Source organism: Piliocolobus tephrosceles, chromosome 4 (assembly GCF_002776525.5).
Source record: "Piliocolobus tephrosceles isolate RC106 chromosome 4, ASM277652v3, whole genome shotgun sequence".
Taxonomy (NCBI): Eukaryota; Metazoa; Chordata; class Mammalia; order Primates; family Cercopithecidae; genus Piliocolobus; species Piliocolobus tephrosceles.
In genome coordinates this window covers 113,950,038-113,976,548 of record NC_045437.1, presented here as the reverse complement: position 1 = coordinate 113,976,548, position 26,511 = coordinate 113,950,038, and the positions used below count along the sequence as shown (strand labels likewise).

Here is a 26,511-nt window from a genome sequence, read left to right as displayed (position 1 = left end):
GAGGTGAACAAAACCACATTTTTGTGTGCTTATGGTGGGGACTGTCAAAATGATCACAGAATGCCAGGCACACAGTAGGCCCTCAGTTGGTGCTATGATAGAATTATGCCCAAGAAGCTGTAGTATCCCAGAGGAAAGGGACTCTGACAGCTTAGGGGAGTCAGGAAAGGACATAAAAAGAGGTGACATCTGAACTGTGGCCTGGCAGGAAGGGGAACACTTCATCTAGCAGGCTAGGGAGAAAGAGAATTTTTGGCTATGGGTACAGCATGAGCAAAGGCACTGTGGCCAGAAATGCAGGGTGTGTAAGTGACAGGTAATTAGGTAAGGGGGCCACCAGCAGCCAGACTGCAAAAAAAAAAAGAAAGAAAAAGAAAAAGAAAAAACCGAACGAACGAACCAAACAAAAAACGTTCACAGGCCGCTGGTAGAACTGCAAATTGGCGCAGACATTTTGGAAGGCAATTTGGCAGTGTTTACCAAAAGCATAAATGCATGCGCCTTTGGAGCCAACAGCTCCCCTTCCAGGAATTGATCCCGTGTGACTCTAGTCATACATGCACACAAAGATATCTGTGCAAGGATTCACTGTAGCATGTTTTTTTGTAGCGAAAAACTGAAAATGATCTAAATGATCACTTGTACAGGACTGGCTAGCTAACTGTGGCATGTCCACCCAGTGCAGTGCCACACTATGGTTGGGAAAGATGAGCTAGACCCATGTGTGCTGACATGGGAGTGTGCCAAGATGCGGTGTTAAGTGGGAGAAGCAAGGTGCCAAACTGCAATGTGTGGAATGAGCCAATTTTTATACAAAGGGAATTATATTTTATGTATAAGTATTTATAATTTTCTATGTGTCAAATATATATTATATACTAACATATACATACTTATCACATACTATATACATTATACACAGACACTTTATATATAAACATACACATATTTATGGCTAGATATACAATTCTTTTTTCTTTTTCTTTTTTTGAGATAGAGTCTCCCTCTGTCACCCAGACTAGAGTGCAGTGGTGCAATCTTGGGTCACTGCAACCTCCACCTCTAGGGTTCAAGCAATTCTCCTGCCTCAGCCTCCCAAGTAGCTGGGATTACAGGCATGTGCTACCACACCTGTCTAATTTTTGTATTTTTAGTAGAGACAAGTTTTCACCATATTGGCCAGGCTGGTCTCGAACTACTGACCTCAAGTGATCTGCCCTCCTAGGCCTCCCAAAGTGCTGGGATTATAGGCATGAGCCACCTCACCTGGCCACACATCTGTAATAATTTCTGAAAAAACTGTTAAAGGGCGTTGCACCTAGGAAATGGGACTGAGAGGGTTCCGGGAAGGAAGTTTCACATTCCATTGCCTTCCTTCCTTGTGCTGTTTGATTATTTTCCCTTGGATAGTATTTTACTTGTATTATTTTAAGAACTAGCGGCTGGGCGCGGTGGTTCAAGCCTGTAATCCCAGCACTTTGGGAGGCTGAGGCAGGCGGATCACAAGGTCAGGAGATCGAGACCATCCTGGCTAACACAGTGAAACCCCATCTCTACTAAAGATACAAAAAATTAGCCCGGCATGGTGGCGGGCGCCTGTAGTCCCAGCTACTCGGGAGGCTGAGGCAGGAGAATGGCGTGAACCAGGGAGGCAGAGCTTGCAATGAGACGGGATCATGCCACTGCACTCCAGCCTGGGCGACAGAGCAAGACTCCATCACAAAAAAAAAAAAAAAAAAAAAGAACTAGCATGGAGGATACCTGTAATTATTTTTGGTCTGTCAGCATCAGAATTCCCCCTTCGCATGTTTAAAGGGGTCCCCCACCTTCTGAGGCAGAACCCACCTTCCCCTCTGAGAGATGACCATGCCAAATAATTGCTTTCTCAGTCTTCCTTGCAACCAGGACATGTGACTGACAGGTGCAGCTCCAGACTTGGGACCGGAAGCTAGTCCCAGGAAGCAGCAGGGAAGGAGGCGGGGGTGTGTTGTGGTGTGGAAAAGTGGTGGTGGCAGCTCCTGCCAAGGATCATTGGCAGCAGTGACACTCACTGTGGGAGTGTCCAACACCAACAGGACAAGCTGCACTGTCCATGCCCAGCCATGGTGTTGGGATTCTTCATGGGTCTGCCTGGTAGTGGGATTTGGGGCATCATTTCAGCCTGTGTGGTCACCAATGTGGATTTTCTAGCTATCCTGGAGATTATTTGAGCTGTCCAGTATTTTTTTTTTTTTTTTTTTTTTAAGAGATAAGGCTTCACTGAATCGCCCAGGCTGGAGTACAGTGGCACATCGGCACATCAATCATAGCTTACTGCAGCCTCGAACTCCTGGTCTCAAGCGCTTCTCCCATCTCAGCCCCTTCAGTAGATGAGACTACAGGTGCATGCCACCATGCCTGACTAATTTAACAAATATTTATTATTTGTTTGTGATTTACTTATTTTTTGTAGAGATGGGGTATTTGTTTGTGATTTACTTATTTTTTGTAGAGATGGGGTATTTGTTTGTCATTTACTTATTTATTTTTTGTAGAGACGGAATCTCACTAGGTGGCCCAGGCTGGTCTCGAACTGCTGGCCTCAAACTGCTGGCCTCAAGTGATCCTCCCACCTCAGCCTCCCAAAGTGCTGGGATTACAGGTATGAGTCATTGCACCTGGCCCATGAGCTGCCCAATATTTAATAAACTCCTTATCTGCTTAAATCACCCAGAAGTGATTTCTGTGGCTTGGGATTAAGAACTCCTGATGCCAGAGTATGAGATAAAGAAAGATGAAGGAGGATGGAGGAGCGGGGGAAAGAGGAAGGGAGAAAGAAGATGAAATGAAGCGTATCTGAACTTCAGATCACAGGAAACGGGAAGTCACTGAAGGACTTTAAGCACAAGAGACCTAATGAGATTTACATTTTATGGGGCCAAATGGAGATGGGTTGGAGGAGGATAAAACTGGCTGTAGAAAGATCAGTAGGAGGCTGGGGCAGACTCCAGAGGAGGGAAAAGGACGCCTGAATTACAGAAGCCCCAGTGGGGCTGGAGCAGGGCTGGAAGGAGAGATGTGAATATCACTTGGGAGTAACTTATTAGGTGTTATGGGAGAGGGAGAAGGACAAGTCGAGGAAGATTCCCAGGTTTCTGGGTTGGACAATGGAGTGAGTGATGCTGCTGCAAAATGAAATAGGCATGAGGGGGTGGAGCAGCTTGGTGGGAGATGATGATGAACTTGCCTGGGGGAATGACAGACAAGCTGGAGGAGGTGTCCAGCAGATAGTAGAGTATCTGAGCCCAGAGCTCAGGAAAGCACTCCAGGCTGGTTTCAGGTGCAAATTTGAGCCACAGTGTAGTCAGAATTCTTTAACAAATGACACAAATGGTTCTCCGAGGTTGGGGCGGGAGAAGGGCAGGCGGGAAGGAATACCTACATTTGTAGTTGCCAATGTCCGTGGGGTAAAATATACCCACCATAGCTGATTCCAAGCTGTCAGTGTGATGTCACTGAACAGAAAACTGGTTCAGTTATCTAGAATTTTCATGATACAGATAACGTAGATAAAAATAACCTTAAGAGCACAGATAATAGTAAAATAACTAGGAAGTTATGCATTTTGAGTATTATCTATGTTTTTAACATAATTTAACTATAACTTTATATAATTTAACAGTGGCTCATGCCTGTAATCCCAGCACTTTGGGAAGCTGAGGCGGGCAGATCACCTGAGGTCAGGAGTTCAAGACCAGCCTAGCGAACATGGTGAAACTCTGTCTCTACTAAAAATACAAAAATTATCCGGGCATGGTGGCATGTGCCCGTGGTTCCAGCTACTCAGGAGGCTGAGGCAGGAGAATCGCTCATGGTGGCAATGGACACCAAGAGAAGTGGTTGGGTCCTGGATGTTTTGAAAGGAGAACCGGTCATGGCATGTGCTCACACGTGAGAGACAGAGCCCCAGGACCATTCCAACGTTTTCGGCTGAGCAGTTGGAAGGGTGGAGAAGACGGTTGGAAGAGCAAGTCTGGAGCGGGGCAGAGGAGGTGTCAGGAATTCAGCTTTGGACATGGTAGCTCTGAGATGCACATTAGATACCCAGATGGAGCTGTCGGGCAGGCAGTTGGATATGCTCTTCTGGATTTCTGGTGGTGGCTAAGCATGTCACCATCTCAATGACATGCAATGCCCATTACTGAATAACGGCATGAAACAGCAAGTACTGACAGAACAGAGAAGAGGTGCCAGGGCTGAGTCCTAGGGCCTTCTGATGCAAAGAGGAGAAACCATTTTGTTCACAGCTGTGCTTCCCAGAGCCTAAAATGGTGTCTGGCACAAAGTAATTGGTAGGTCATCATTTTTTGAATGAATAAATGAAATAAGAAGTGTTAAGCGCTAAGAAAGAAATAGAACAGGGTGATGAGTTCGAGGGCATGCGGGAGAGTGCTCTTCTCTAGATAGGGTAGCAGTCAGGGAAGGCCTCTTTGAGAAGGTGACATTTGAGCCAAGCCCAGAATGACAACGAGAAGTTCTGTAAAAAGTTGCTGAGAAAACTAGAAGTGCAAAGGCCCTGAGGCAGGAACTAATCTGGCCTTTTGGAGGCTCCATGTGCTCAGGGTATGGGAGGCTGGATCTCCCAAGAACTTTGCAAGCCCAGGATCTGGACTTTGGATCACATCCTGGGTGTCCTGGAGGTTTTTTTTTTTTTTTTTTAGATACAGTTTCACTCTGTTGCCCAGGCTGGAGTGCAATGGCGCGATCTTGGCTCACCACAACATCCACCTCCCCAATTCAAGCAATTCTCCTGCCTCAGCCTCCCAAGTAGCTAGGATTACAGGTGCCCATCACCATGCCCGGCTAGTTTTTGTTGTTGTTGTTGTTTGTTTGTTTGTTTGTATTTTTAGTAGAGACAGCGTTTTACCATGTTGGCCAGGCTACTCTTGAACTCCTGACCTCAGGTGATCCACCTGCCTCAGCCTCCCAAAGTGCTGGGATTACAGGCGTGAGCCACCACACCTGGCCTTGGTTTTAAACAAAGAAGTTATGTGACCAGATTAATATTTTAAATGATCCCCCCGAGGAACCTGGAGAACTTTCTGTAGGAAAGCAGGAGTGGAAGCAAATGGAGTGTCAGGAAAGACTCATGTAGCAGCCAAAGTCATAGTCAGCTTCCCTGGGGTCAGGGGAGTCGGGAAGGAGAGGAATGGGCAGATTCAAGATATTTTAGGAACAGGATGGTAGGGCTGGGATTCAAGAGCCCCAGCTGGTTCAATCCTGACATGAAGATGTCCCCCATAGACAGACTTGGGAGGGCTCAGGGAGGGGCCAGGATGCCTGTAGGGCCAGGGGGTTGCTCTTAAGGTCTCTCCTTAGTCACGTCAATCCAAGATTCCAGCGGCTTTCCCAGGCTGGAAGCTGTGGGAGGTGGTGGGAAGGGGTGCTGTGGCTGGGAGGGCCATTCCATGCTGGGCTCTGGGCCACAGTTGTAAGGTAGCTAAGACCATGCCTGGTACTGGGGGAGAGCCCTTCCTTCATTTTTCTTAATCAGATCTAGATTCCTGGCCAGCACAGTGGCTCACACCTGTAATCCCAGCACTTTGGGAAGCAAAGGCAGGAGAATGGCTCACACCTGTAATTCCAGCACTTTGGGAAGCAAAGGCAGGAGAATCACTTGAACCCTCCCAGGCTGATCTGAGACTAGTCTGGGCCACATATTGAGACCCCATCTCTTTTTTTTTAATTGAAAATTGGCCAGACATGGTGGTATGCACCTATAGTCCCAGTTCCTCGGAAGGCTGAGAAGGGAGAATGAACCGAGGAGTTTGAGGCTGCAGTGAGCTATGATCATGCCACTACACTCCAGCTTGGGCAACAGAGTGAGACCCTGTCTCAAAACAACAACAAAAAAATCTAGATTCGTGATCTCTTCCCAGCCTGGTCCTCCTCCAGTGCTCCCTCTGTCCAAATTTCTTCAATGCTCCTCCCACGGAGAGGGGGCAGTATGTCCCCTCCCTTGAATCTGGGCCTGTGACTCTAGTAGAATACAGTGGGTCTGATGTGGTGCCAGGTTTCAGGCCCAGGTCTTAAGAAACTGGCAGCTTCTGCTTCCTGTCTCCTGGGAGGCTTGCTCTGGGAACCCAGCCACCACGCCGTGAGGGAGCCAAGCAGCCACATGGAGAAGCCACGCAGAGCGATCCTGGCCAGCACCCCCAGCTGAGGCTCTGGCGGACAGCTGGCATCAGCTGCCCCACGTGAGAGTGAGCAGATGACTCCAGCCCTAACCTGTAAGCCACCCTAGCTGACCTCCCTTTGAAGGAGAGCTGGGCTGTCCCACATTGCAGGCTTGTGAGCATAATAAATGATGATGATTGTTTTAAGCCACTAAGTTTGGGGTGGTTTGTTGTGCAGCAATAGATAAGTGGGACACAGTGCTTCACCCCTCCAGGGCCTACCAAATATCACTGAGTTTTGCTTCTACATACTCCTTGAATCTATCATCATCTCTCCATCTTCTCTGCCACCCCATCTGTCACCTGGACGACTACATTAGCATCCTAGTCAGTGTTTCCCCACATCTTCTTGCAGCCACAGGGGTCTGTTTCCTGCACAGCAATCCAGAGAACCTGCTGAAAAGCATATCTGATTGCCTCCCCAGCCGGTCTGCACACACTGGGAATGCTCAGTGGCTCCCCACTGCCCCTAGGATCAGGCTTACCCATTTCTTTCCCCCTTTGGCTTCGCCCACACTGGCTTGTCTTCTCGTCCACTGGTATTCCACATTCCCTTTGCCCCAGGGCATTTGCACATGCTGTTCCTACTCCCAGAGATGCCCTCCCCGACCCAGTTAATTATTTCCTATTATTTCTTGTTCATGCTTTAGGTCTCAGCTCAAATACCACCTCTCAGTGAGCTTCTTCCAACCCAGTGGTTCTTAAAACGGGGTCCCTGACCAGCAACATCTGGGAACTTGTTAGAAATACAAACATCCTGGGCCAGGCGCATTGGCTCACGCATGGAATTCCAGCACTTTGGGAGGCCAAGGTGGGCAGATTGCTTGAGTCTGGGTGTTCAAGACCAGCCTGGACAACATGGAGAAACCCTACCTCTACAAAACAAAACAAAACAAAACCAACAACAACAACAAAAACTAGCTGGGCATGGTGGTGCATGCCTGTAGTCCCAGCTACTCGGGAGGCTGAGGTGGGCGAGTCACCTGAGCCGAGAAGTCAAGATGGCAGTGAACCGAGATGGCACCACTGCACTCCCACCTGGGCAGCTGGAGTGAGACCTTGCCTCAAAACAATATAAACAAATAAATAAAACGGAAACATCCTCAGGCCCAAGCCCAGAACTAAGGCGTCAGAAGTTCTGAGACAGGGCCCAGCCGCGTGTGATGAGCAAGCTGTGCAGGTGATTCTGATATACACACCTGAGAACTGCTGTTCTGAAGCCCCCAGCTTGGATCGTGGACTTTTTAGGTTCTCCCATCCCTGAATCCCTTTCCTTCAGTGGGTTGTGTTTGTGATGAAACAGATTGTCTGATGGATGCATAATCTCATAAACCTGAGCGCAGAGCCCGCTTGTTTTTTGCTCATCACCGTAGCAGCACCTAACCCTGTGCCTAGCACATATGAGGGCTTAAGGATGTGGGTTGAGCAAATACTCAGCCTCTAGATGGTCACAAGCCGGGGAGGAGCAGGGCCTTTTATACGTCTGGGATCCTAAAAGTGCCCAAGGGGAGGATGCAAAACTTTAAAGGACCTGGGGAGGCTTCAGCCTCCACAGAAAAGGGGTCATTCAGAAGGCTGAGAAAGGTGTCCAAAGCTTCCCCGCCTTCCTTCCCTATTCCAGTCCCCACCCTCCCCAGCCTGGGAGAACACTCAGCTGACTTCTGTTGAGCAGGAGCCAGGCCTTGTTCTATGGGTTCTATATCATGTAATACCCTCAACAAGCTTCTGAGTTGTGTATGATTAACATTCTCATTTTACAGATGGGGAAACTGACTCGATGAAGCGCAGGCTTGGCTGCAGTCAGGCTAGAATCAGGTCTGGAACCCAGGCTGTGTGGCTGTGGCCCTGACCCTCACCATCCATGTCAGGCAGAGAACACTCAGGTGGGGCAGGAGGTAAGGTGGGGGCTGTAGGGAGCCTCATGTGTCTCCAAAGGGACTAGGTGCCTATGAGGCAGTAGGTCCAGGAGGACCTTTCCAAATTCTCAAGAGAAACCAAAAATGTGAATCTTAGTATAAAATCCCCCATGTCTAAATGTTGGCAGATGATTAAACTTTTAGAAAACTCAGATGCCACTGAGTATGGTGGCTCATGCCGGTAATCCCAGCACTTTGGGAGGCTGAAATGGGAGGTCACTTGAGCCCAGGAGTTCGAGAGCAGCCTGGGCAACACAGTGAGATCCCTTCATCTCTAGTCAAAAAAATATTTTATTTAAAAACAAACAAACAAATAAACAAACTCAGGTGCTTCCAGAGACCAGATGAATACCTGCTCTGATGCAAGGATGGGGATGGTGCCAGATGGCCCCACGGCCATATCAGTGTCTCTGCTTCTGCCATCTGCAGGGCCGTCCACCTCACATTCTGGGGTCACCCTCCATGGGATGCAGACCTTGCTTTCCCTTCGGGCAGACTCCAAATATTGACCCTTACCTTCACGTCTTGGCCCCCACGGTGTGGGGCTGGGTTGGCTTGGTCACAGCTGCTTCCCCAGTCCCAGGCCTGCATGGAGAAGGCACTCACTAAATGTTTGCTGTTGAGGTAATCAGGCTGGCCTCGCTACCCCAACGCACCACGGCCCCACCCTCTCCCCCACCCCAGGTGGGCGGGGCAGGTGCTGGTGGGTTAAAAGCTGGTAGCGGGGGGGCTTTTCAGATGCTGGGTCGTCCATGGAGCCTGAGCTGGGCATGGCTACTGCAGGCCTTGTGAGTGCCCCTGCCTTCCCCTCCTGGAGCAGGGGACGGGCAGGGTGGGCACAGGGACAGCCAGGGCCAGAGCTCACTACCCATCCTGGCTCCTTTTTTTTTGCTCAGGTGAGTGAAGCTAAGGGTGGAATCCAAGAGTGGGAGGAGGAGGAGGAGAAGAAGGAGGAGGAAGCAGCAGAGAGGACGCCCATGGGAGAAAAGGTTCCGAACTCTCCCAGGACTTTGCTGTCTCTGAGAGGGAAGGCCCGGATGGGAATCCCCATGGAAGTCAAGCTGGAGCTGCACCCCCTGCAGAACAGGTAGGAAGGAACCTGCAGGTGGAACACAGCCCCCTGCTTTCAGGCCAGCCTCTGTGCTGGCAACGTGGCCTTGGGCAACCCCTCCTTTCTCAGCCCTAGCTCTTCATCCGTGGGAGGCCAGAGCTGACCTAAGCCTTGGGCCCTGTTGACCCTTCCAGCCCTAACCCCTCAGAGACTGTGGGTCAAACACCCCCACTCCTCCCGTGCCCTTCAGGACAACTGATTTCATTCACCTACAAGTGGAATTCTCTGCCCTAAATCTCATCTACCGGTGCGCCCTCGAAGGGGCGGGTCCTCCCTGTCAGTCCAGGTGTCCGGGGGTGGACTCAGGAGCTCTCTGCTTCCGCCTGGCTACCTCCCGCTTCCCCCACCAGGTGGGCTCTGTGGTTCTTCAAGAATGACCGCAGCCGGGCCTGGCAGGACAACCTACACCTGGTCACCAAGGTGGACAGTGTGGAGGACTTCTGGGCGTGAGTGTCTGTCCCCAGTGGGGCTAGAGTTGGGGGTCTCTGAGCTCTGGGCTCCCTTTCTCCTGGTTGAGCCAGCCCTCCCTAGGGCCTTTCAGCCTTGGTGAGGGCTGGGGCTTGGTGGATTCTGCCCAGGGAGTGTAGAGCACGGCCACCCCCCACCCCACCACCTTCCCTGGGCTCAGGGAGAGAACCTGGGGAGCGGGAGGAGCAGGGAGCTGACCCTGACTCAGCCACTCCATGACTTTGTGACCTGGGCAAGTTCCTTCCCCTCTCTGAACCTGTCTCAGCTGCAAGGGGAGGACTCGGCCGCCCCAGTGTCCAGGTGCTCACAGGAGTGGCTCTGAAAAGGGCTGCACTAGGCTCTAGGGAGGGCGAGAAGGCCTCGGCTGTAGCTGGAGAGGGGCGCATGAGGGGGTCCAAAACCCTCCGCAGGGGTTGGCTCAGCCTTCACTGGGAAGGCGCCGTGGAGAAGGTGGGTCTTGAGAGTTTGGATAAACGGGGGTGAAATCCCAGGTGGCAGGCCAGTGTAAGCAAAAGCTTGGAGGCCATGGGGTCAGATGAGGAGTTGGGAGGGCTGAGCCCAGTTGGAACCAGGCCCTAAAAAGCCTTGACTTTTGGCATGGGGGGGCGGGGGGCTCTGTCCAGGCTCTACAGCCACATCCAGCTGGCCAGCAAGCTCTCCTCTGGCTGTGACTATGCCCTATTCAAGGTAAGCTCCCTTTCCCTCCCGGCTTCCACTGCATTAATCCCTCAGAGGGGTGGGGGTGGGGAGCTACGGGCCACCTCTCAGCAGAGTTGCGGTTTCTGACTGGAGGAAATGCTCCACAGGAGCCCGTACAGAGTAGGTCAGGCCCAAGCCACACCTTGGAGGACCTTAAGAGGCGGCGGGAAGGGGAAGAGGGAGGGAGAGAGATTTCTGGCCTGGCTCCTTAACTAGGGAAGGGCATCAGAATTGCTTGAGGACACTCACTGATGCCACACCCATCCCTGGAGGGCTGACATTTAGAGACCTCTCCAGGTGACTTCTGCCCTGCCTGGGAACCATGCAGCCAAGCCCGGGATGTCCCCCTTGCCTGCACTGGGGTCTGCCCCCTGAGGTTTCCATAATCCACCCCCATTTGAATGCTTATCTCAAGGAACTCAGTAAAGGAGACATGCACATATACAACACTATACAAGGTGACCAGTGCTGTCTGTCCGGGGGCTGAGTGGCTGGGGGTGGAACCTGCTTGCATGGAGGGAAGGAGGATAAGAGAATCTGGCCTACTTAGGGCCTCAGCAGAGAGCGGATAAGACCGGGATGGTAGGTGGGTCCCCACTTCCCTTTGAACACAGGGAGGCAGTTGACTTGCCATCTGCCTTGCAGGATGGCATCCAGCCCATGTGGGAGGACAGCAGGAATAAGCGGGGTGGCCGCTGGCTGGTCAGCCTGGCCAAGCAGCAGCGCCACATTGAGCTGGACCGGCTGTGGCTGGAGACGGTGAGTTGGAGGAGGAGGGTCCTCAGGGGAAGAGACGGGCTGTGTGGGTCTCATGGTGGCAGTGGTCTCAAGGATGGCAGGCCAGTCCCTATGTCCCAGCCGGTGATCTCACAACTCCCTACTTTGAGTCCAGCTGCTGTGTCTGATCGGGGAGAGCTTTGAGGAACACAGCAGGGAGGTATGTGGGGCCGTCGTCAACATCCGCACCAAGGGGGACAAGATCGCTGTGTGGACCAAGGAGGCAGAAAACCAGGCGGGTGTGCTGCACATTGGGTGAGGAGGTTCTCTGGCACGGGGTGGGGGCTGGGTCTCTTCTAGAGGGAAGGTGGGTGGAGGTGGCTTGGCCTCCAAGGGAGACCTCTGGAAGTCTCCGTAGCCTGTCTCCTTTCTGCCTTGCCCACCTGTATGGAAGGGTCTGGTGTCCAGATTTCTAACTTTCTATTATAGCAGTGCGGTTCTCCTTTTGCATTAAGGGGGTCATATTTTGTTTTTCCACATGGATAAGACACAACAGGTGTGGCTGTGGCCAGAATGAGGGTAGGAGTCTGGTGGCCTAGGTTATCTCTAGGACCCTCTGATGACTACCTGTGTCTCTCTTCCTGTGTCCCCTGCACCTGCAGGCGTGTATACAAAGAGCGCCTGGGCCTCTCCCCGAAGACCATCATTGGGTACCAGGCCCACGCAGACACAGCCACCAAGAGCAACTCCCTAGCCAAGAACAAGTTTGTGGTGTGAGGGGGGCCTTGGCACCCCTTCTATGTAATGGGACAGCCACCACCCGAGCCTCATTACTTTGTGGGGGTGGGGTGGGACTGGGGATCAGACAGCCTAGTTCTTACCTGTCCTCAAGTGAACAGGAATGCAAACACTCTTTAACAGGAGTTGGGGCCTGGGCCCTAGGGGCCAGGTGGGGGTAGTGGTGGCAGTCTGAGGACCTAGCTTGTCCTGGGGCCACAGGACAGCAGCAGGGTGGAGGAAACTCCCAGGGGTGGGGTGAGTCATGGCGGGGAAGGAGAGCTCTATGGTAGGTGGAGAAGCCCATAGTCCAGTGTTTACTCTGTTGCTACCCAAGAAGGGGGCGAGGTGACCTGAGAGACAGACTCTCCCATGGGTGGGGGGCTCAAGGGCACAGACACTCTGGAGGGTGAACACCATCATTTGTACAGAGGGATATGTGGGTTGCTCAGGACTGAGAGAGCCTTGCAAGGCCGCTCCCCTTCTCACTAGCTGTGGCCAGGCTGTTTGGGCCTTGTCTGCCTCAGGACCAGACTGAGGTGGAGGTGGGGGGATGCTGGGCTAGATCTCACCAAGGTTCTGGTAGAAGTGGATAAACTTGACAATAAAAGCTTAAGCATGTTTCTGTTCCTGTTTTAAATAAAAACTTCTGAACAAAGTTGGAATTATTTTTAAGAGGGCTTCAAACTGGAGTAAGATTCAGGTTCCCCCAAACTTTGATCTGCCCGTGTCCTGTCTTACAGGGGCTCATTGTGAGATCACTGGGTATCAAGGAGCCTGACCAGGACCCAGGCCAGTATGGAGGATAGGGGGCGCGGCTGGGGGAACTCAGCCACCAAAGGGGCTTGAGCCAGGTGCTGGGGCATATGCACCTGGCAGGGTGCAGCCGGCGTGGCACCAAGGCCCAGGCCCTCGTTTGGCCTGAGTTTGAGTCAGAATAAGTAGAGCTGAATTTCCGCTGGGTGAAGGTGAGCCTGATGCGACCCCACAATGATAAAACGTCCTGCACGTGTTAACTCAATCCGGACTAGCTTCCCCATTCGCCTGCCGGAGCCACAGTTAATCTTCCCCTGGGATGGGCTCCAACAGCAGGCTGGGGATCGGGATGGCGCTGGTACCTAGCAGGGGAAGCAAGGCAGCCTCCGGTGCCATCAGCCGGCGTCCCAGGCGGTCTACAGGACGCTGGGAAACGCGGCGGCCGCGGCCTGCGCGGGGGCGGGACCTGGCCGAAGGCGGGGCTGCCAGGAGGTCCGAATCGGGCTGCGGGGGCGGAGCTCGGGGGCGGAGCCAGATCCAGAGGTTGGGCTCAGACGGGACTGAGTTGGGCTATGGGGGCGGAGCCAGGTGAGAAGGCGGGGCTCCAAAGGGACTGAGGGCTATGGGGGCGGAGCCTGATGCAGAGGCTGAGCCCGGTCCAGAGGCGGGGCTTGGACAGAGGCGGGGACAGCAGGGCTCCGGGCAAGGCGGTCTGGATGCTGAGGGCGGTCCCTGAGCGGCGGGCGGGGCCCGACCGGCGCTCTGTGTGGCCGAGGCGATGAAGCCGCAGCCGCCCGGCTAGGCCCCGGGCGGCTCTAGCCCAGGGCGGCCCGCGGGGCGCTGGGCCTGGCTCCCGGCTCCGGTTTCCGGGCCGGCGGGTGGCCGCTCACCATGCCCGGCAAGCACCAGCATTTCCAGGAACCCGAGGTCGGCTGCTGCGGGAAATACTTCCTGTTTGGCTTCAACATTGTCTTCTGGGTGAGCGCGGGGTCTGCGCCTTGCCCTGTGCTGGGGGGGTGGTGGGAGAGGGAGATTCAGTCTTCTGCTGGGGGTGACCACTCCCTGCCCCAAGAGTTTGGAGCTCGGGACCATCCCCCCAGTTCTGCCACCCCCACGCCCACTTCCAGGACCACCCTTGGTAGCTACAGAGGCCCGGATTGCTGGGGGCGGGTCCCAGCTACAGCGTGGGGTGGGGGTTGGGGTAGGGAGTCTCCCTGAGTAATCCCGAGGCCCTGTGGAGAAAGGGAAGGTGTTTCCTTGAAGACCCTAGGGTCGTGCTAGGTGCGGGTTGCCCCCTCTCTCGCCCAGCCCTCCTTCCATCCCTGGGATGTGGGATGCGTGCCAAGCCCCACCACTGGTTTAGCCGGTAGGGAGGAGATTCTGGCGTGAAGGGAGCCGCCGGGCCCTTTCCCCGGCCTCCTTTCCCTTCCAGTAGTACCTGGGTCAGGTGCCTCACCTTAGGCTCCTGCAAAGTGGGGTGGGTCACAGCCCTCTCCCCACCCCCGTCCCGTACAAGGAGGCTGACCTGCCAGGATGGGCAGGGAGGGGCAATAGCGAGTCCTTGGCGGCTGGGAGGGGATCTCCCTGGTTGAGAGCCTGGGAGCTGGCCTTGGGGAACAGAATTCAACATTCCACAGCTGACAAGCTGAGGCTCCTGGGTGGAGCTGCCCCTACAGGGGAAGGGAGCAGCTAGTGCCCCTCCCAGGGTGGCGTCTGTCCCCCTGGACCATGCCAAGTCTTTTTTCCCATCTCTCCAAAGCTGTGGCCTCTGCAGTCTCTGCTCCTGAGGCCTTGGGTCAAGATGCCAGGCCCTTCCACTTGTGTTCAGCAAGACTCAGTGGCACTGCCCTCCACCCACATGCCACCGAGCTCACTGGTGTGGTGGGTGCCCTTGCACTGCAGCACTAGGCTCTTGAGGGTGTGGGCAGTGTGTGGGAGCACTGGCAAGGAAGTCAGAAGGCCTGGCTGTAGCAGGCCTGGCTGGGACACCTTGGGCAAGTCACCTCACCTCTCCGGGCCTCAGCTTTCCTGCCTGGGAGGGGATGATAAAAAATCTGCCCATGAGGGCTGTTAGGCAGATACAAGCAGTTCAATTTGTTGTGTTCTCACAACTACCTTATTATCTACAGTTTACAGATGGGGAAACTGAAGGAAGAGACACATAGAAGTTAAGTCACTTACCTAGGGTCACACAGCCAGAAAGTACAGAGCCAAGGTGACAGCCCAGTGGGCCGAGGGTGGAGGTGAGGCAGAGCTGTGAGCAGAAATAACCTCAAATACCGAGGGGGAGCAGGTGTGAGAGACCCGGGTTTGTGTGTTAAGGTGGCATGGAGAAGTGAAGGCTTCAGGTGATGGGTCTGATCTGGCTTCTGTTCTGGAGACCGCTTGCCTGGCTGATGCGTGGAGGGTGGATGAGGGGTAGGGCCTGGAGGTTTGGAACGCGGGCAGGGCTGGGGCAAAGCTGGGATGGTGAGGTGGGAAAGGTGAGGAAGGCTGCTGGGAAAGTCAAGAGGCTGAATTGACTGGGTTGGGTCACTTGGGGGCTGGAGAGAGGATTTCAGGTTTGGGTCAAGGTGGCCTAAGGTAGGATGCCTGTGAAACAGGCCCAGAGGTTTTCATGTTTAATGTCAGGCAGACCCTGGTGTTGCTCTGCTTGGAACCTGCTTGTGGTTTCTTTTTTTCTTTTCTTTTTTTTTTTTTTTTTTGAGACAGAGTTTCACTCTTGTTGCCCAAGCTGGAGTGCAATGGCACAATCTCGGCTCACTGCAACCTCCGTCTCCCAGGTTCAAGCGAGTCTCCTGCCTCAGCTTCCCAAGTAGCTGGTACTATAGGTGTGTGCCACCACACCTGGCTAATTTTGTATTTTTAGAAGAGATGGGGTTTCTTCATGTTGGTCAGGCTGGTCTCGAACGCCTTACCTCAGGTGATCCGCCTGCCTTGGCCTCCCAAAGTGCTGGGATTACAGGCATGAGCCACCGCGCCGGGCCATCTGGCTCATGGTTTCTGACTGCCGCTAGAGTACCGTCTAGTCTCCTCTCCACAGCCTCCAGGGCCCTGTGGATCCGGGCTGTCTGCCTTTCAACTAGACGTGGTCTTGTGTCAGGGCCTCTGCCTCTGCCCAACTCTCTTCCTGGAACAGGCTTTTCCCTCTTACTCTTTTCATCATTCAAACCTCCGCTGAAATGCCCCCACCCTCCCTCCTGCTCTCTCTAAAGCTCACCTCCAACCCCAGCATCCCCCATCTTAACCCTGCTTGATATTTGTTAAGGGATTTGTTTGTATCTGAAGTTTCCTTGTCTGCTCACTCACTGTCCGTCTCCCCTGCTGGAGTGTAAGCTCTGTGAGGGTCGAGTCCGTCCTGTTCACCAGTGAATTCCCGGCATGGCGGGGATCAGTGCCGGTGGGTTGTGGAGGTATTTGCTGCAGGCGGGTGGATGAAGGGGTGTGGGACCAGTGTGAGGTCTGGGTGGAGATCGGGAGATACCAGTGCCATGATGGGATGGAAGACGAGTGTGAGGAGGAAGAACGGCAGAAGGCTGAGGCTGGAGGCCGTGGGACCAGCTGCAGGTGTGGGGCAGGTGAAGGCGGAGCATCCTGGGAAGGAGCTCGGGGAGGAATGGGGTTGAGTTAACTGAAGGTGGGGTTCAGGAAGGAGAAAGTGGCACTCAGTTCCCCTGTCCGAAGGCCAAGGGCAGGCCAAGTGGGAGGAGGCAGGAGAAGTAATGTTTGGTTTCACATCAGCAGACCCACCAGGTAGGATGGAAGGGAAGATGTTTCCAGAGAAAGAATAGAGCAGTGTGGGGAGCCCAAGGTCAGGGAAGGGAAAGTGATAAAGGCCTTGGCTGTGGCTATGTGCTGAGGGAAAGGAGTCTGCAGAGAAAGCAGGTGGGTGGGGAGGTTGTAGGAGGTGGGGTCATGGCCCCAGGCTTGCCCCCTCTGAGACTGCATGCCCAGGGACCTGCCCAGGGTCAGGTGTGAGGGTAACCAGCCTTGACATCCAGGGCTCTTCCCAGTAGGGAATTGAGGCAGGAAGGTGGGAAAGCTGAGGATGGAGGAGGGGCACTTGGACTGCCCTGGTGGGGAGTCTCGCTGGTGTTCTGAAGGCCCAAGCAGAGCTGTGACTACGGGGCAAAGCCACTGGCATAGGCCAAATGCTAGCTGGATTCTGCTAGGGATCATTGAGATTCCTTGTCATTCAAGGGCGTCTGGTTGTGAGCCACAGAAACTGACTCTGGCAGGCGGTTAAAGGGGTAGGATGGGGCTGGGGAGGAGTGTCGAAGGTGGGGCAGCAGTCACAGGACTCTAGGGCAGCAGGAGAGCTGGACTTGGGAGGGTGCAGAATGGAGGCTAGGAGCCTGGAACCCAAACACCAGCTTCGGTCAGGAGTAGAGGCTCAGTATGCTGGTGCCGTCACTACCCCTGCTGCCACTGCTGCTATTGCTCCTTGGCAGGAGTGTCTTGGCCACAGTCTGCTCCAGTTTCCAGGAAGGGGCCCCTGATGTCCATCCCAAGGCTAGGGGAGGGTTCAGTCCTCTAGGCTGCGTCCTGTGGGGAAGAAGCACTGGGATGTGTTCTTGGGAAGATGGAAAGGACCCCAGATCCTGTTCACAGCCCTTGTGCCTCTTCGTGTCTCCACTGGCTTCCCAAAGGCCCTGGCCACTGGGGAAGGATGAGCCGGGAGAGTCCTGGGACTGCTCCCAGCCCTGAGCTCTTTGCTGCTGCCCTTGCAGGTACTGGGAGCCCTGTTCCTGGCTATTGGCCTCTGGGCCTGGGGTGAGAAGGTAAGGCAGTGGGCGGGCGTGGGGCTGGTGTGGGACGAGGTGGTGGGGAGGTCAGCTCCCCACACCTGCCTCTGCTGCCCGGCACAGGGTGTTCTCTCCAACATCTCAGCGCTGACAGATCTGGGAGGTCTTGACCCCGTGTGGCTGTTTGTGGTAGTTGGCGGCGTCATGTCGGTGCTGGGCTTTGCTGGGTGCATCGGGGCCCTCCGGGAGAACACCTTCCTGCTCAAGTTTGTGAGTGCTGCCCTCGAGATCCACTGGGAACCCCAATCTCCTCCCATCCAGTTCTTGCAATACAGTTGGAGCCTAATGATGTGTAGCTTTATTATTATGCTATAATCGTCATCGTTAGATTCATGTTATCTACATTTACTAGGATCCTTTCTGTGATATGGTAAGTGACCGAGACCTGGTGGCCCAAGCATAAAATATTTATTGACTCAAATAGGAAAAGTCCAGGGGTGTGCTGGCTGCCAGTGCATTTTGATCCAGGGGCTGCTACAGTGTCACTCGGCCTGCTTTCTCTCTGTTTCTCAGGTCCCCCCGCTTCCCCGTTTTGGCTCCATTCCTAGGTGGCAGGAGGCTCAGGAACAGAGCCGGCTTCCCCATGCCCTCCCAGGAACTCCTGCTGGGGGCTGAGAGCTCTCTTCCCAACTGTTTTCCCAAAGTGCTTTAATTGCATTTCCTTGGCTCTGATTGGCTGCCACTGGACCAATCCCTGGAGGCCGAGGGAGGTAGTGCTCTGATTCGTGAGCTTTGGGCACTTGCCAGTCCTGTATCTGGGACTGGTGGGTGCGGGGAGGTGGCTCCATCCGAACCTTGGAAACTAAAGTTTTGCATGGAGGATGATTTTTCAGAGCGAGCAGGGTGTCATTACCAGACAAAGGGAATTGGATGGGTAGGTAAGAACAGATGCCTTTTACCATCGTATAACAATACTAAAATAATAGAAGGTGGGGACTCTGGGCGCCTCTGGGTCTTGGTGGAGGTAGAGATGTAACCCTTCCCTGTGGCACACTCAAGCCCTGGGAGGCCACCAGAGCCCTGCGTCTCCAACCCCCACTGTCTGTATGCCCCAACCCCAGTTCTCCGTGTTCCTTGGCCTCATCTTCTTCCTGGAGCTGGCAACAGGGATCCTGGCCTTTGTCTTCAAGGACTGGATTCGAGACCAGCTCAACCTCTTCATCAACAACAACGTCAAGGCCTACCGGGACGACATTGACCTCCAGAACCTCATTGACTTTGCTCAGGAATACGTGAGTCCAGCGTCCAGCCTGGGACACCTGTAGGAGGCCCCTTCCTGGCAGACGAATGAGGAAGCAAGTTCCCTGTGATGGGACCATCTGCTTACCCACCTGGGCTAGCGCTCCCAGGAGAGAGACCCAGGAGTGTCCTCGTCCGAGGAGAGCCAGCCCCTAGTGATCCTTATGGCTCCCCATTTGCCTAGTGCCATGGGGCCGCGGCCTTGGGGAACAGAGGGCATGAGCTCCACACTGGCAGCTCCCAGGCCAGGGCCCATGACACACAGGAGAATGGAGAAAATGAGACATAAAAATATAGATTTCTACTTCTGCTCAACCCTGGGCCCACAGTATCGGCTGGAGCTATGTTGCTGCTGCCCTTTTACTGGTACAGAGGCTCTGTTTGCCACTGTTCCCAACACTCTGTATTTTATTATATGTATCAGCCCTTATCTCTCATTTATACTGTATTTGGCCTCTGTGCATATTAGAGTTTAGACCCCTGACGGAAGGTCTGCCCTCAAGCTTGCAAACTTTACCCTAGTGAAGAGCAGCCAGAGAAGAGTTCCCAAAACCCTATCTGCCTCCCACCTGCACCATCTCGCCCACTCACCCCTTACCACAAACACACAGTCACATACTGTCACCCACAGTCACACCCACACCCAGTCACATACAGGCACACTTGATCACACCTGCACCTACACATGGTCCCACAGTCACACATGAGTCACACCCGATCACACCCACGCATGGCCACAGGCCCTTGGCACCAGTCACCACCAAGAGTCAGCTCTGGATCCAGAGATGAGGCAGAGCTGGTGCCTGCTTCAAGCAGCTCTCAACCCAGGGCAGAGGCAGACACAGCCAGGCAGTTATGATGCAGTTCATTCATTCAGCACATGATTGTTAAGGGCCTACCATATGCCAGACCCCAAGCCAGGCCCTGGGGATTCGGCGGGGAAAAAAGCTGGGACCTGTCCTCTCAGGGATGGCAGTTGGAAAGAGACAGATGGTGAACAAGCAGAACAAACGAATGTGTGCATGTACACACGTGTGTGCAAAATTGTACATTGTGGTAAGAGTCAAAATGAAGGGTGGAGAATGGGAAGGCCTCTGCGTGGAGAGCTTGAAGCCTCCCAAAGGAGGAGAAGGAAGAGAAGGGAGAGTGTTCTCTAGCAGGAGCAGCTGGCACTGAGCAGGTGCCAGGAGGCAGGTGGAGGCTGAGCCCTGCCCTGGGACCAGCACATGCAGGGCGTGTGGCAGGCCTGGCTCCTCCAGCTCTCTGGCTCGGCCCCGGCGCCTGTCTGTGTCTGCTGCCGAGCTTGAGCTCCCCCAGCCCTGTGTGCTGCTCTTCAGCCCCGGCGCTGCTGCTCAGTGAAGGCTGTGTGCACCCGTGTGCCCCACAAGACCGTGGTTCATGGCAGATCCCAACCTCGCCATTGCCCCTGCCTAGCTAGGGGACAGCTTAGGGTATTCTGGGTGGGGGTGATAGGGTGCAGATGATGCCAGCTGGCATGGAGGAAATGGGGTAGGATGGCTATGGGAGTGGCAGGGCTGGGGTGGGCAGGACTCCCCTCCTGTCCCTGCACTGAGGAGAAGAGGGCTTTGTATAACCTCTGGGGCAAGTGTGGGAGGCCTGCTGCAGACATGGGGCCCAGAGGTCTCTGCAGCCACAGGGCTTGGCCTGGCGCCTGCTTCTCAGGTAGTCCGGGGGAAGCCATGGTCGTTGAACCAGTATCCTTGTCCCACTCCCCCCCTTTTTCTAGCCTCTCTTGGGCCGGGGGGAAAGCTCAGGATCCCCTCCCTCGCACCCCTCTGCCTCCCCAACCTGGAACCTGGAGGTTGGGCCCAGGCCTGTGGGGATGGGGAGGTGGCCACCCACCTGGCTGTCCCAGCCCTGTCCCTGACAGCCCTGTTTTCCTGCAGCCTGGGCTTGTCCCCAAACAGGCTGAGGCTGCTGGGGTGGGCCTGGCTCACCTGGGGCTCTCCCCTTCCCCCACAGTGGTCTTGCTGTGGAGCCCGAGGCCCCAACGACTGGAACCTCAATATCTACTTCAACTGCACTGACTTGAACCCCAGCCGGGAGCGCTGCGGGGTGCCCTTCTCCTGCTGCGTCAGGGACCCTGCGGTGAGTGGGGCTGGGGGAGGAGAGGTGAGGGGCTTTCCAGTGCACAGACTCCGGGGAAACCCCCCACGGGGTCCCGCTCTGCTCTGCCCTGCTCTGGAGGCACGGATGCTGGGGGAGGTCGTTTTACATGGGTGGCACTGAAGCCTGTTGGGATGCGGCTGCTTTTCCTGTTCAGCAAGACCTGTCTTTTTTATTGTAATGAGATGGAAACCGCAGGACCCTGGGGCACAGGGATGGGGACTGGCCTGGAGGGCCTCCCTGCGCCCTATACATCCACAGAAACACAGCCACAGCCATTGTCTGCTCCTGGCCAGCTTGAAGGTTGGCCAGGCTATCACTCTCAGTTACAGTTGTATGTGGCAGAGGTCGCCTGGGCCATTGCCAGCCACCACCCCACTGGGCCACCATTGCAGGGTAGCAGGGAGTGGGGACCTCTGTCCCTTTATGACTTTCTTCAAGGCAGAAACCTCTCCCGGTGATGTTTCTTCAGTCATAGTTCATCTGGGGTGCCAAGGGCCAGGTTTCTCCCCATTCTTATGGGGAGATAAGAATGGGGAGAAACCTGCAGGCAGGATTCCTGAACGGAGGCAGGTGTAGGTTGGCGATTGCAGCCATGCATTCCAGCATCTGGGAAAGAGGCACGTGGGGCCGGTTGCGGTGGCTCATGGGAGGATCATTTGAGTCCAAGAGTTCGAGACCAGCTGGGGCGACACAGTGAGACCTCAGGTCTACACACACAAAAACATATTAGACAGGCATGGTGGCACAATCCTGTGGTCCCAGCTACTTGGGAGGCTGAGGTGGGAGGATCACTTGAGCCCAGGAGGTTCAAGCTGCAGTGAGCTATGATCATGCCACTGCACTCCCGCGTGGGCCGTGGAGTGAGACCCTGTCTCAAAAAAAAATAAAAGAGGCACATGGGCCTCAGAGAGCCTCACTTAAGACTGGCAGACACAGCAGACTCCATGGGCCTATCTGCTTCCTCTGAGAAGGAAAAGCCACTGCAATGACCAGGTACCATGGACGCCATGGGATGTGTTCCTCACCAAGTCACTAACTGGCCTGTCTTCCCTCAGGAGGATGTCCTCAATACCCAGTGTGGCTATGACGTCCGGCTCAAACTGGTGAGAGGAGTAGGAACTGGGCTGGGGCAGGCGGGGGTACTGGGGTGGGAATGCGACTGTCTATAACCTCCTCTGGAAGGGGTAAGGCATTCTTTGGGGAGAGAGTGCTGGGTCCCAGGAACCAGCCAGACACCCAGGCAGCAGAGCGGGAGTAGGTCCCTGGGCCTGGGAAGATGTGCGTTTACTCAGTCCTGCTCTGTGGAGCACCCTTGGGGTGCCCGGCTTTGCCCTGGAGACCAGAGATCTGGTGCTCATGAGACAGTCGGCTCTGGAGGAGTGAAGGGAGAACGACGGTAAGCCCTTAGAGAAAGCAGTATGAACAGCCGTGTGACGGTCTCAGTCGAAAGCTTGGAAGAAAATAAGGGAGGTAATAGGAGAGGAGCCGGGCAGGCAGGAGGGGGCGTGCATCCGTGCTGAGGCCCCAGGAGAAGAGCCGGCTTTGTGGAGGCCCTGTGGGGAGAGGTGCTGCAGGTTTAGGCCCTGGGGTGGGTGTGAGCTTGGCAGGCTGGGGAGGGAGGGAGCCGGCCTGAAGGGCAGGCAGGCTGAGCCTGGTGCCTGCGTGTCCCCAGGAACTGGAGCAGCAGGGCTTCATCCACACCAAAGGCTGCGTGGGCCAGTTTGAGAAGTGGCTGCAGGACAACCTGATTGTGGTGGCAGGAGTCTTTGTGGGCATCGCCCTCCTCCAGGTACGCTTGTGGCCCCACGTGCCCCTCCCCCTGCCGGGCTGCCCTTGCTCTCCCCTCACCTGTCCTCTGTCTTACAGATCTTTGGCATCTGCCTGGCCCAGAACCTCGTGAGTGACATCAAGGCAGTGAAAGCCAACTGGTGAGGCCGCCACAGGCCATGGCCACATGCCCAGCCTACCCAGGCCTCTGGGGGGCCCCCCAGGACCCTCCTACTATACTCATGATGGGCAAGGCTGCAGGAGGCATTCCTGCTGGGACTGAGCCCTGAGGGGTTTGCCTGAGCTGCTGTGCTGTCCACCCACGGAGAAAGCTGCCGTGCCTCTGCCTGGGCCGCTTGTCCTGTGTGCGTGTGTACACACACATGCAGGCACACATGTGCACAGGGAGCCACCGTCTCGGCTACATTTGGGGTGGTGGGCTCTCCAGGTGACTAGAAAGGGTGCAGGTCAGAGGGTGCAGGCCAAGTGGGGTGGGAGGCGCTGTGTGGAGGGCCCCCCCATTCCCCACCCCCCCGATGCTGGGATGCACCTTTCTGTGCACAGCTGTATGGGGCATGTTGCCCGAGCCACCGCCTCACGCAGCTTCAGAGCACTCTTTTCTATGAGCTGTAACTTTGAGCCTGCCAGGAACCCACCTCAGCCTCAGTGTCCCAGACTCTGAAATGGGTCCCAGAATTTTCTTTCTCTTGCTTGCCTCTCAGGAGCAAATGGAATGATGACTTTGAAAACCACTGGCTTACACCCACCGTTTCCGAGGTCCTGTCCACGGCGGGGCCTCAGCAGAACTCTGTGATTGGGGCCCCTGGCCTGGCCCCACCCAGCCAACATGCTTTCTTTGGCCTGGGTGGTTTATACCCTGAGCCAACCTTTAAAAATTGGTAGATTTCACATAAGCGTCCAGACCCACAGCTTCTCTTGAAGAATGACCACCTGACTACGCCGGCTCTTCAGTGGCAGCACTACCTGGGACACTGCCTCCCCAGTCACCGAGGGCCCCAGCTGGCCCATTCTACTCACCTAAGTGCCGCCTGACGCTTGTACACTAGGATCTGGCCTCTCCTGCCGCTGCAGGTTATTCCCTGCACCTCGAGGCCGCTGCGGGCCAACCTGGAGTGCAGCACAGGGACCTGAAGGGTGGGGAGGCTGGACCCCACTCTGAAGAGGGTGCAGTCTGGGAAGGGCGGCTTTGCTGGGGACTGCGGTGGGAGTAGAGTGCCCAGGAGAGGGTCTGAGGGGTGGGTTGGGGTCAGGACAATTTTGCAAAAGAAGTAGCTGGAAGCCATGGGACTGGGGGGAGCCTGTTTGGGGGCTCTGGATGGTTGATTCCTAGGAATCAAGTTCAGCATCTTCGCCGTGGCTGCAGAGCTGCCTGATGGGCACTAGAGGGCGCGCCAGCCCCACACTCCCTGGGTCTGGCTTCCTCCTGCAACCTCAGCGTGGTAGAGCCTGCGTCTGCCTACTAGCGCCCCGGGGTTCCGAGAGTTTGGGAATTTCTCAAGAGCCAACTGGCTCAGGCTTGGGAAGGCTGGCTGCTGTCCCCAGCTCTGCCTCATCAGCTATGTGAAGGGGTATGTGTGGAGTGATCCTGCCGCCCCCTGCCTGGGCTCGTCCAGAGATCTCAAAGTCAGATGACCCTGGGTCCACGTAGGTGGTATAAACGGATGAAATAGGCCCTTGAGTTGGGAGCCTGCTTCACTGTGACTTTACGTCTGTTGCTGGAGACAAAGACATCGTGATGAGAGAAAGTTCGCACAAGCTAGTCGGTAACAGCTACTTACCTTGAGACCGATAGAGTGTGGTGGGGATGGGGGCAGAGCATGGGTCCCCATCTGACAGTGGCCGCTGCTGTATTCAGGTGTAGCTAATTGCTCTGGTGTGGGAATATAGGCCTAATGCCAGAAATCTGGAGAAGCCAGAAATACAGATTTGTATGCGAGATGTCCTGATTTTTTAAGTTGTTGGCAGAAACTAATTCAGAAATCAAATCTGCAGGCCAAACAAGGTGCAGGGCCCAGTTTTGGCCCCATGCCCCTGTAGGTCCCTCCGGGACAGTCACCCCTGGGGCCCTGGCTGCTCTGCTATTCAGGGATGCTGGGCACTGCTGCTGGGTAGCCAGGGTGTGGGGCATGTGCCCAGCAATGTGGCTCCTTGGCCCCGCCAGACAGTGTCCTGGGCCCCTGACAGGCGCTGGCTGGGAGTGGTTTATACATATACAATAAATGCAGCTCGCAGCATTGTGCATGTGTCTTGCATTTTCACTTTCATTTTATCCCTCAAGTCACACAACACCCTGTGTGGTAGAATTTCTTTTCCTGTTGAGGAGATGGACTCGGGAGGGAGGTTGCCTGGAGTGCACAGCTGGGAGGAGGCACACCAATCTGACCCCTCTTGCTGGAGTTTTGCACCACACCTGTCCTGTGTATCTGATGCATTTGGGTAAAACCTCTGTACTCAAAATAATAAGGGTGGTTCATTCATCCCCCAAGTGTGAGGTGAACATCAACTGAGGGGTGGAGATACAGAGAAGGGCAAGGTCCTGCCTGTGTGCTGCATTCTTGTGGGGGAGACACAGAAAGCAAGCTGGCCAGCATTTTTGTTAGTAATACATGCTATGAAGAAAGCAGGAGTGACTGCAGAGGAGCCTGGGAGAAGGGGAGCGGAGGGGTACCATCTCTGGGCTTCTCTGGGGGAATGATGTTCTAGGTTTTAGTACCAGCTTCTGTAGAGGCCCTGAAGCCAGGGTGGGTCCCGTGTGAGGGAGCCTGGGGTGGCTGGAGATGTGGGAGTGGGGAGGGGCAAAGGGCATGAGCACAGGGAAGTGGTGTAACCAAGATCTGTTTGGAAACAGGATTGAAGAGATGGGATGGGAGTGATGAGTAGGAGCGGTTGAGGCCCTGGCTAGGGACCCAGAGTAATCCAAAGCTCAGTTCTGCTACTGGATATCCATTCTTCCATCCATCCACCCACATTTACCATCCATCCATCCATCCACTCACCCACCCACCCATCCATCCACACATTCACTCATCCTTCTGGCCACATGTTCACTCATCCATCCATCCATCATCCACTCACCCACCCACCACCCACCTACCCATTCATCCAAATGTCCGTCCATCCATCCATCCATCCATCCATCCATCCATCCATCCATCCATCCACTCACCCACCCACCCACCTACCCACCTACTCACCCATTCATTCACATGTTCACTCATCTATCCATCTGTTCACTCATCCATCCACTCACCTACCCTCCCACCTACCCATTCATCCACACATTCACTTATCTGTCCATTCACCCACCGTTCATCCATTCAGCCATCCACTTACTCGTTCATCCATTCATCCACTCACCCATCCATTCTTCCAGTCACCCACCCACCTACCCATTCATCTATCCACCCACCCACCCTTCGTCCATCCATTCACCCATCCACCCACCCATCCCTCCATCCATCCATGTTCATCCTTCATTGACTCACTCAGCTATCCACTGCCATTCACTCAGGTAGGCCCTAGCTAGAGGCTGGGGTTACTGAGGCAGCTCAGACCTGCCCCTGCCTTCCCGGAGCCCAGTATCTTGTTGGAGGCAGACAAGGAATGCTTGCTAATGTACAATGTATACGTGGTAACAAGGACATGATGATCATTGCTAAGTGGGGTCTTGGGCTGGCTACAGACAAATTTCCTGTCCCCATAGTAGAACTTAGAGCAGTTCTGTGCACCAAGGGGCTCTTACCCACAGATGATGCAGCTTCTCCAGATACACGAAAAACACAAGGGAGCTTGTATGGCTGGCCATCCCTCTAGAAGGGTCCCTGGGCCTTGGGACCAAGGTCACCTCCCACCCTCCGTCAGGATGAGATGCACACTTGTAGAGACAGGTG

At 54.9% G+C, this 26,511-nt stretch overlaps 2 protein-coding genes across 3 annotated transcripts; both read left to right on the top strand.

The window, feature by feature from the left end:
* The first annotated feature begins 8,740 nt into the window (after window positions 1–8,740).
* EIF4E1B (eukaryotic translation initiation factor 4E family member 1B) lies at window positions 8,741–11,903 on the top strand. The gene is made up of 7 exons (XM_023185018.1): window positions 8,741–8,755; window positions 9,028–9,218; window positions 9,593–9,688; window positions 10,334–10,397; window positions 11,055–11,168; window positions 11,302–11,441; window positions 11,789–11,903. The coding sequence occupies exons 1-7, from the start codon at window positions 8,741–8,743 to the stop codon at window positions 11,901–11,903; spliced, it is 735 nt and encodes a 244-aa protein (XP_023040786.1).
* A 1,436-nt stretch (window positions 11,904–13,339) lies between these two features.
* On the top strand, window positions 13,340–24,862 carry TSPAN17 (tetraspanin 17). Of its 2 annotated transcripts, XM_023185131.2 has the most exons (9): window positions 13,340–13,637; window positions 17,390–17,440; window positions 17,528–17,674; window positions 18,526–18,696; window positions 20,687–20,812; window positions 21,889–21,936; window positions 22,506–22,622; window positions 22,700–22,761; window positions 23,323–24,862. In XM_023185131.2, exons 1-9 carry the CDS (start codon window positions 13,551–13,553, stop codon window positions 23,501–23,503), a joined length of 990 nt encoding a protein of 329 aa, XP_023040899.1. In that variant the 5' UTR covers window positions 13,340–13,550; the 3' UTR covers window positions 23,504–24,862. The 2 variants fall into 2 exon arrangements, with proteins under 2 accessions (XP_023040899.1, XP_031791326.1); XM_031935466.1 differs by lacking the exons at window positions 17,390–17,440; window positions 17,528–17,674.
* The last annotated feature ends 1,649 nt before the right edge of the window (window positions 24,863–26,511 follow it).

Coding starts and splice junctions, on each gene's coding strand:
- TSPAN17 (XM_023185131.2), top strand. CDS start 13,551: ATGCCCGGCAAGCACCAGCATTTCCAGGAACCCGAGGTCGGCTGCTGC. Junction 18,697..20,686: donor TTGACTTTGCTCAGGAATAC/GTGAGTCCAGCG, acceptor CTTCCCCCACAG/TGGTCTTGCTGTGGAGCCCG. Junction 22,762..23,322: donor AAGGCAGTGAAAGCCAACTG/GTGAGGCCGCCA, acceptor CTTGCCTCTCAG/GAGCAAATGGAATGATGACT.
- EIF4E1B (XM_023185018.1), top strand. Junction 10,398..11,054: donor GTGACTATGCCCTATTCAAG/GTAAGCTCCCTT, acceptor TCTGCCTTGCAG/GATGGCATCCAGCCCATGTG. Junction 11,442..11,788: donor GCGGGTGTGCTGCACATTGG/GTGAGGAGGTTC, acceptor CTGCACCTGCAG/GCGTGTATACAAAGAGCGCC.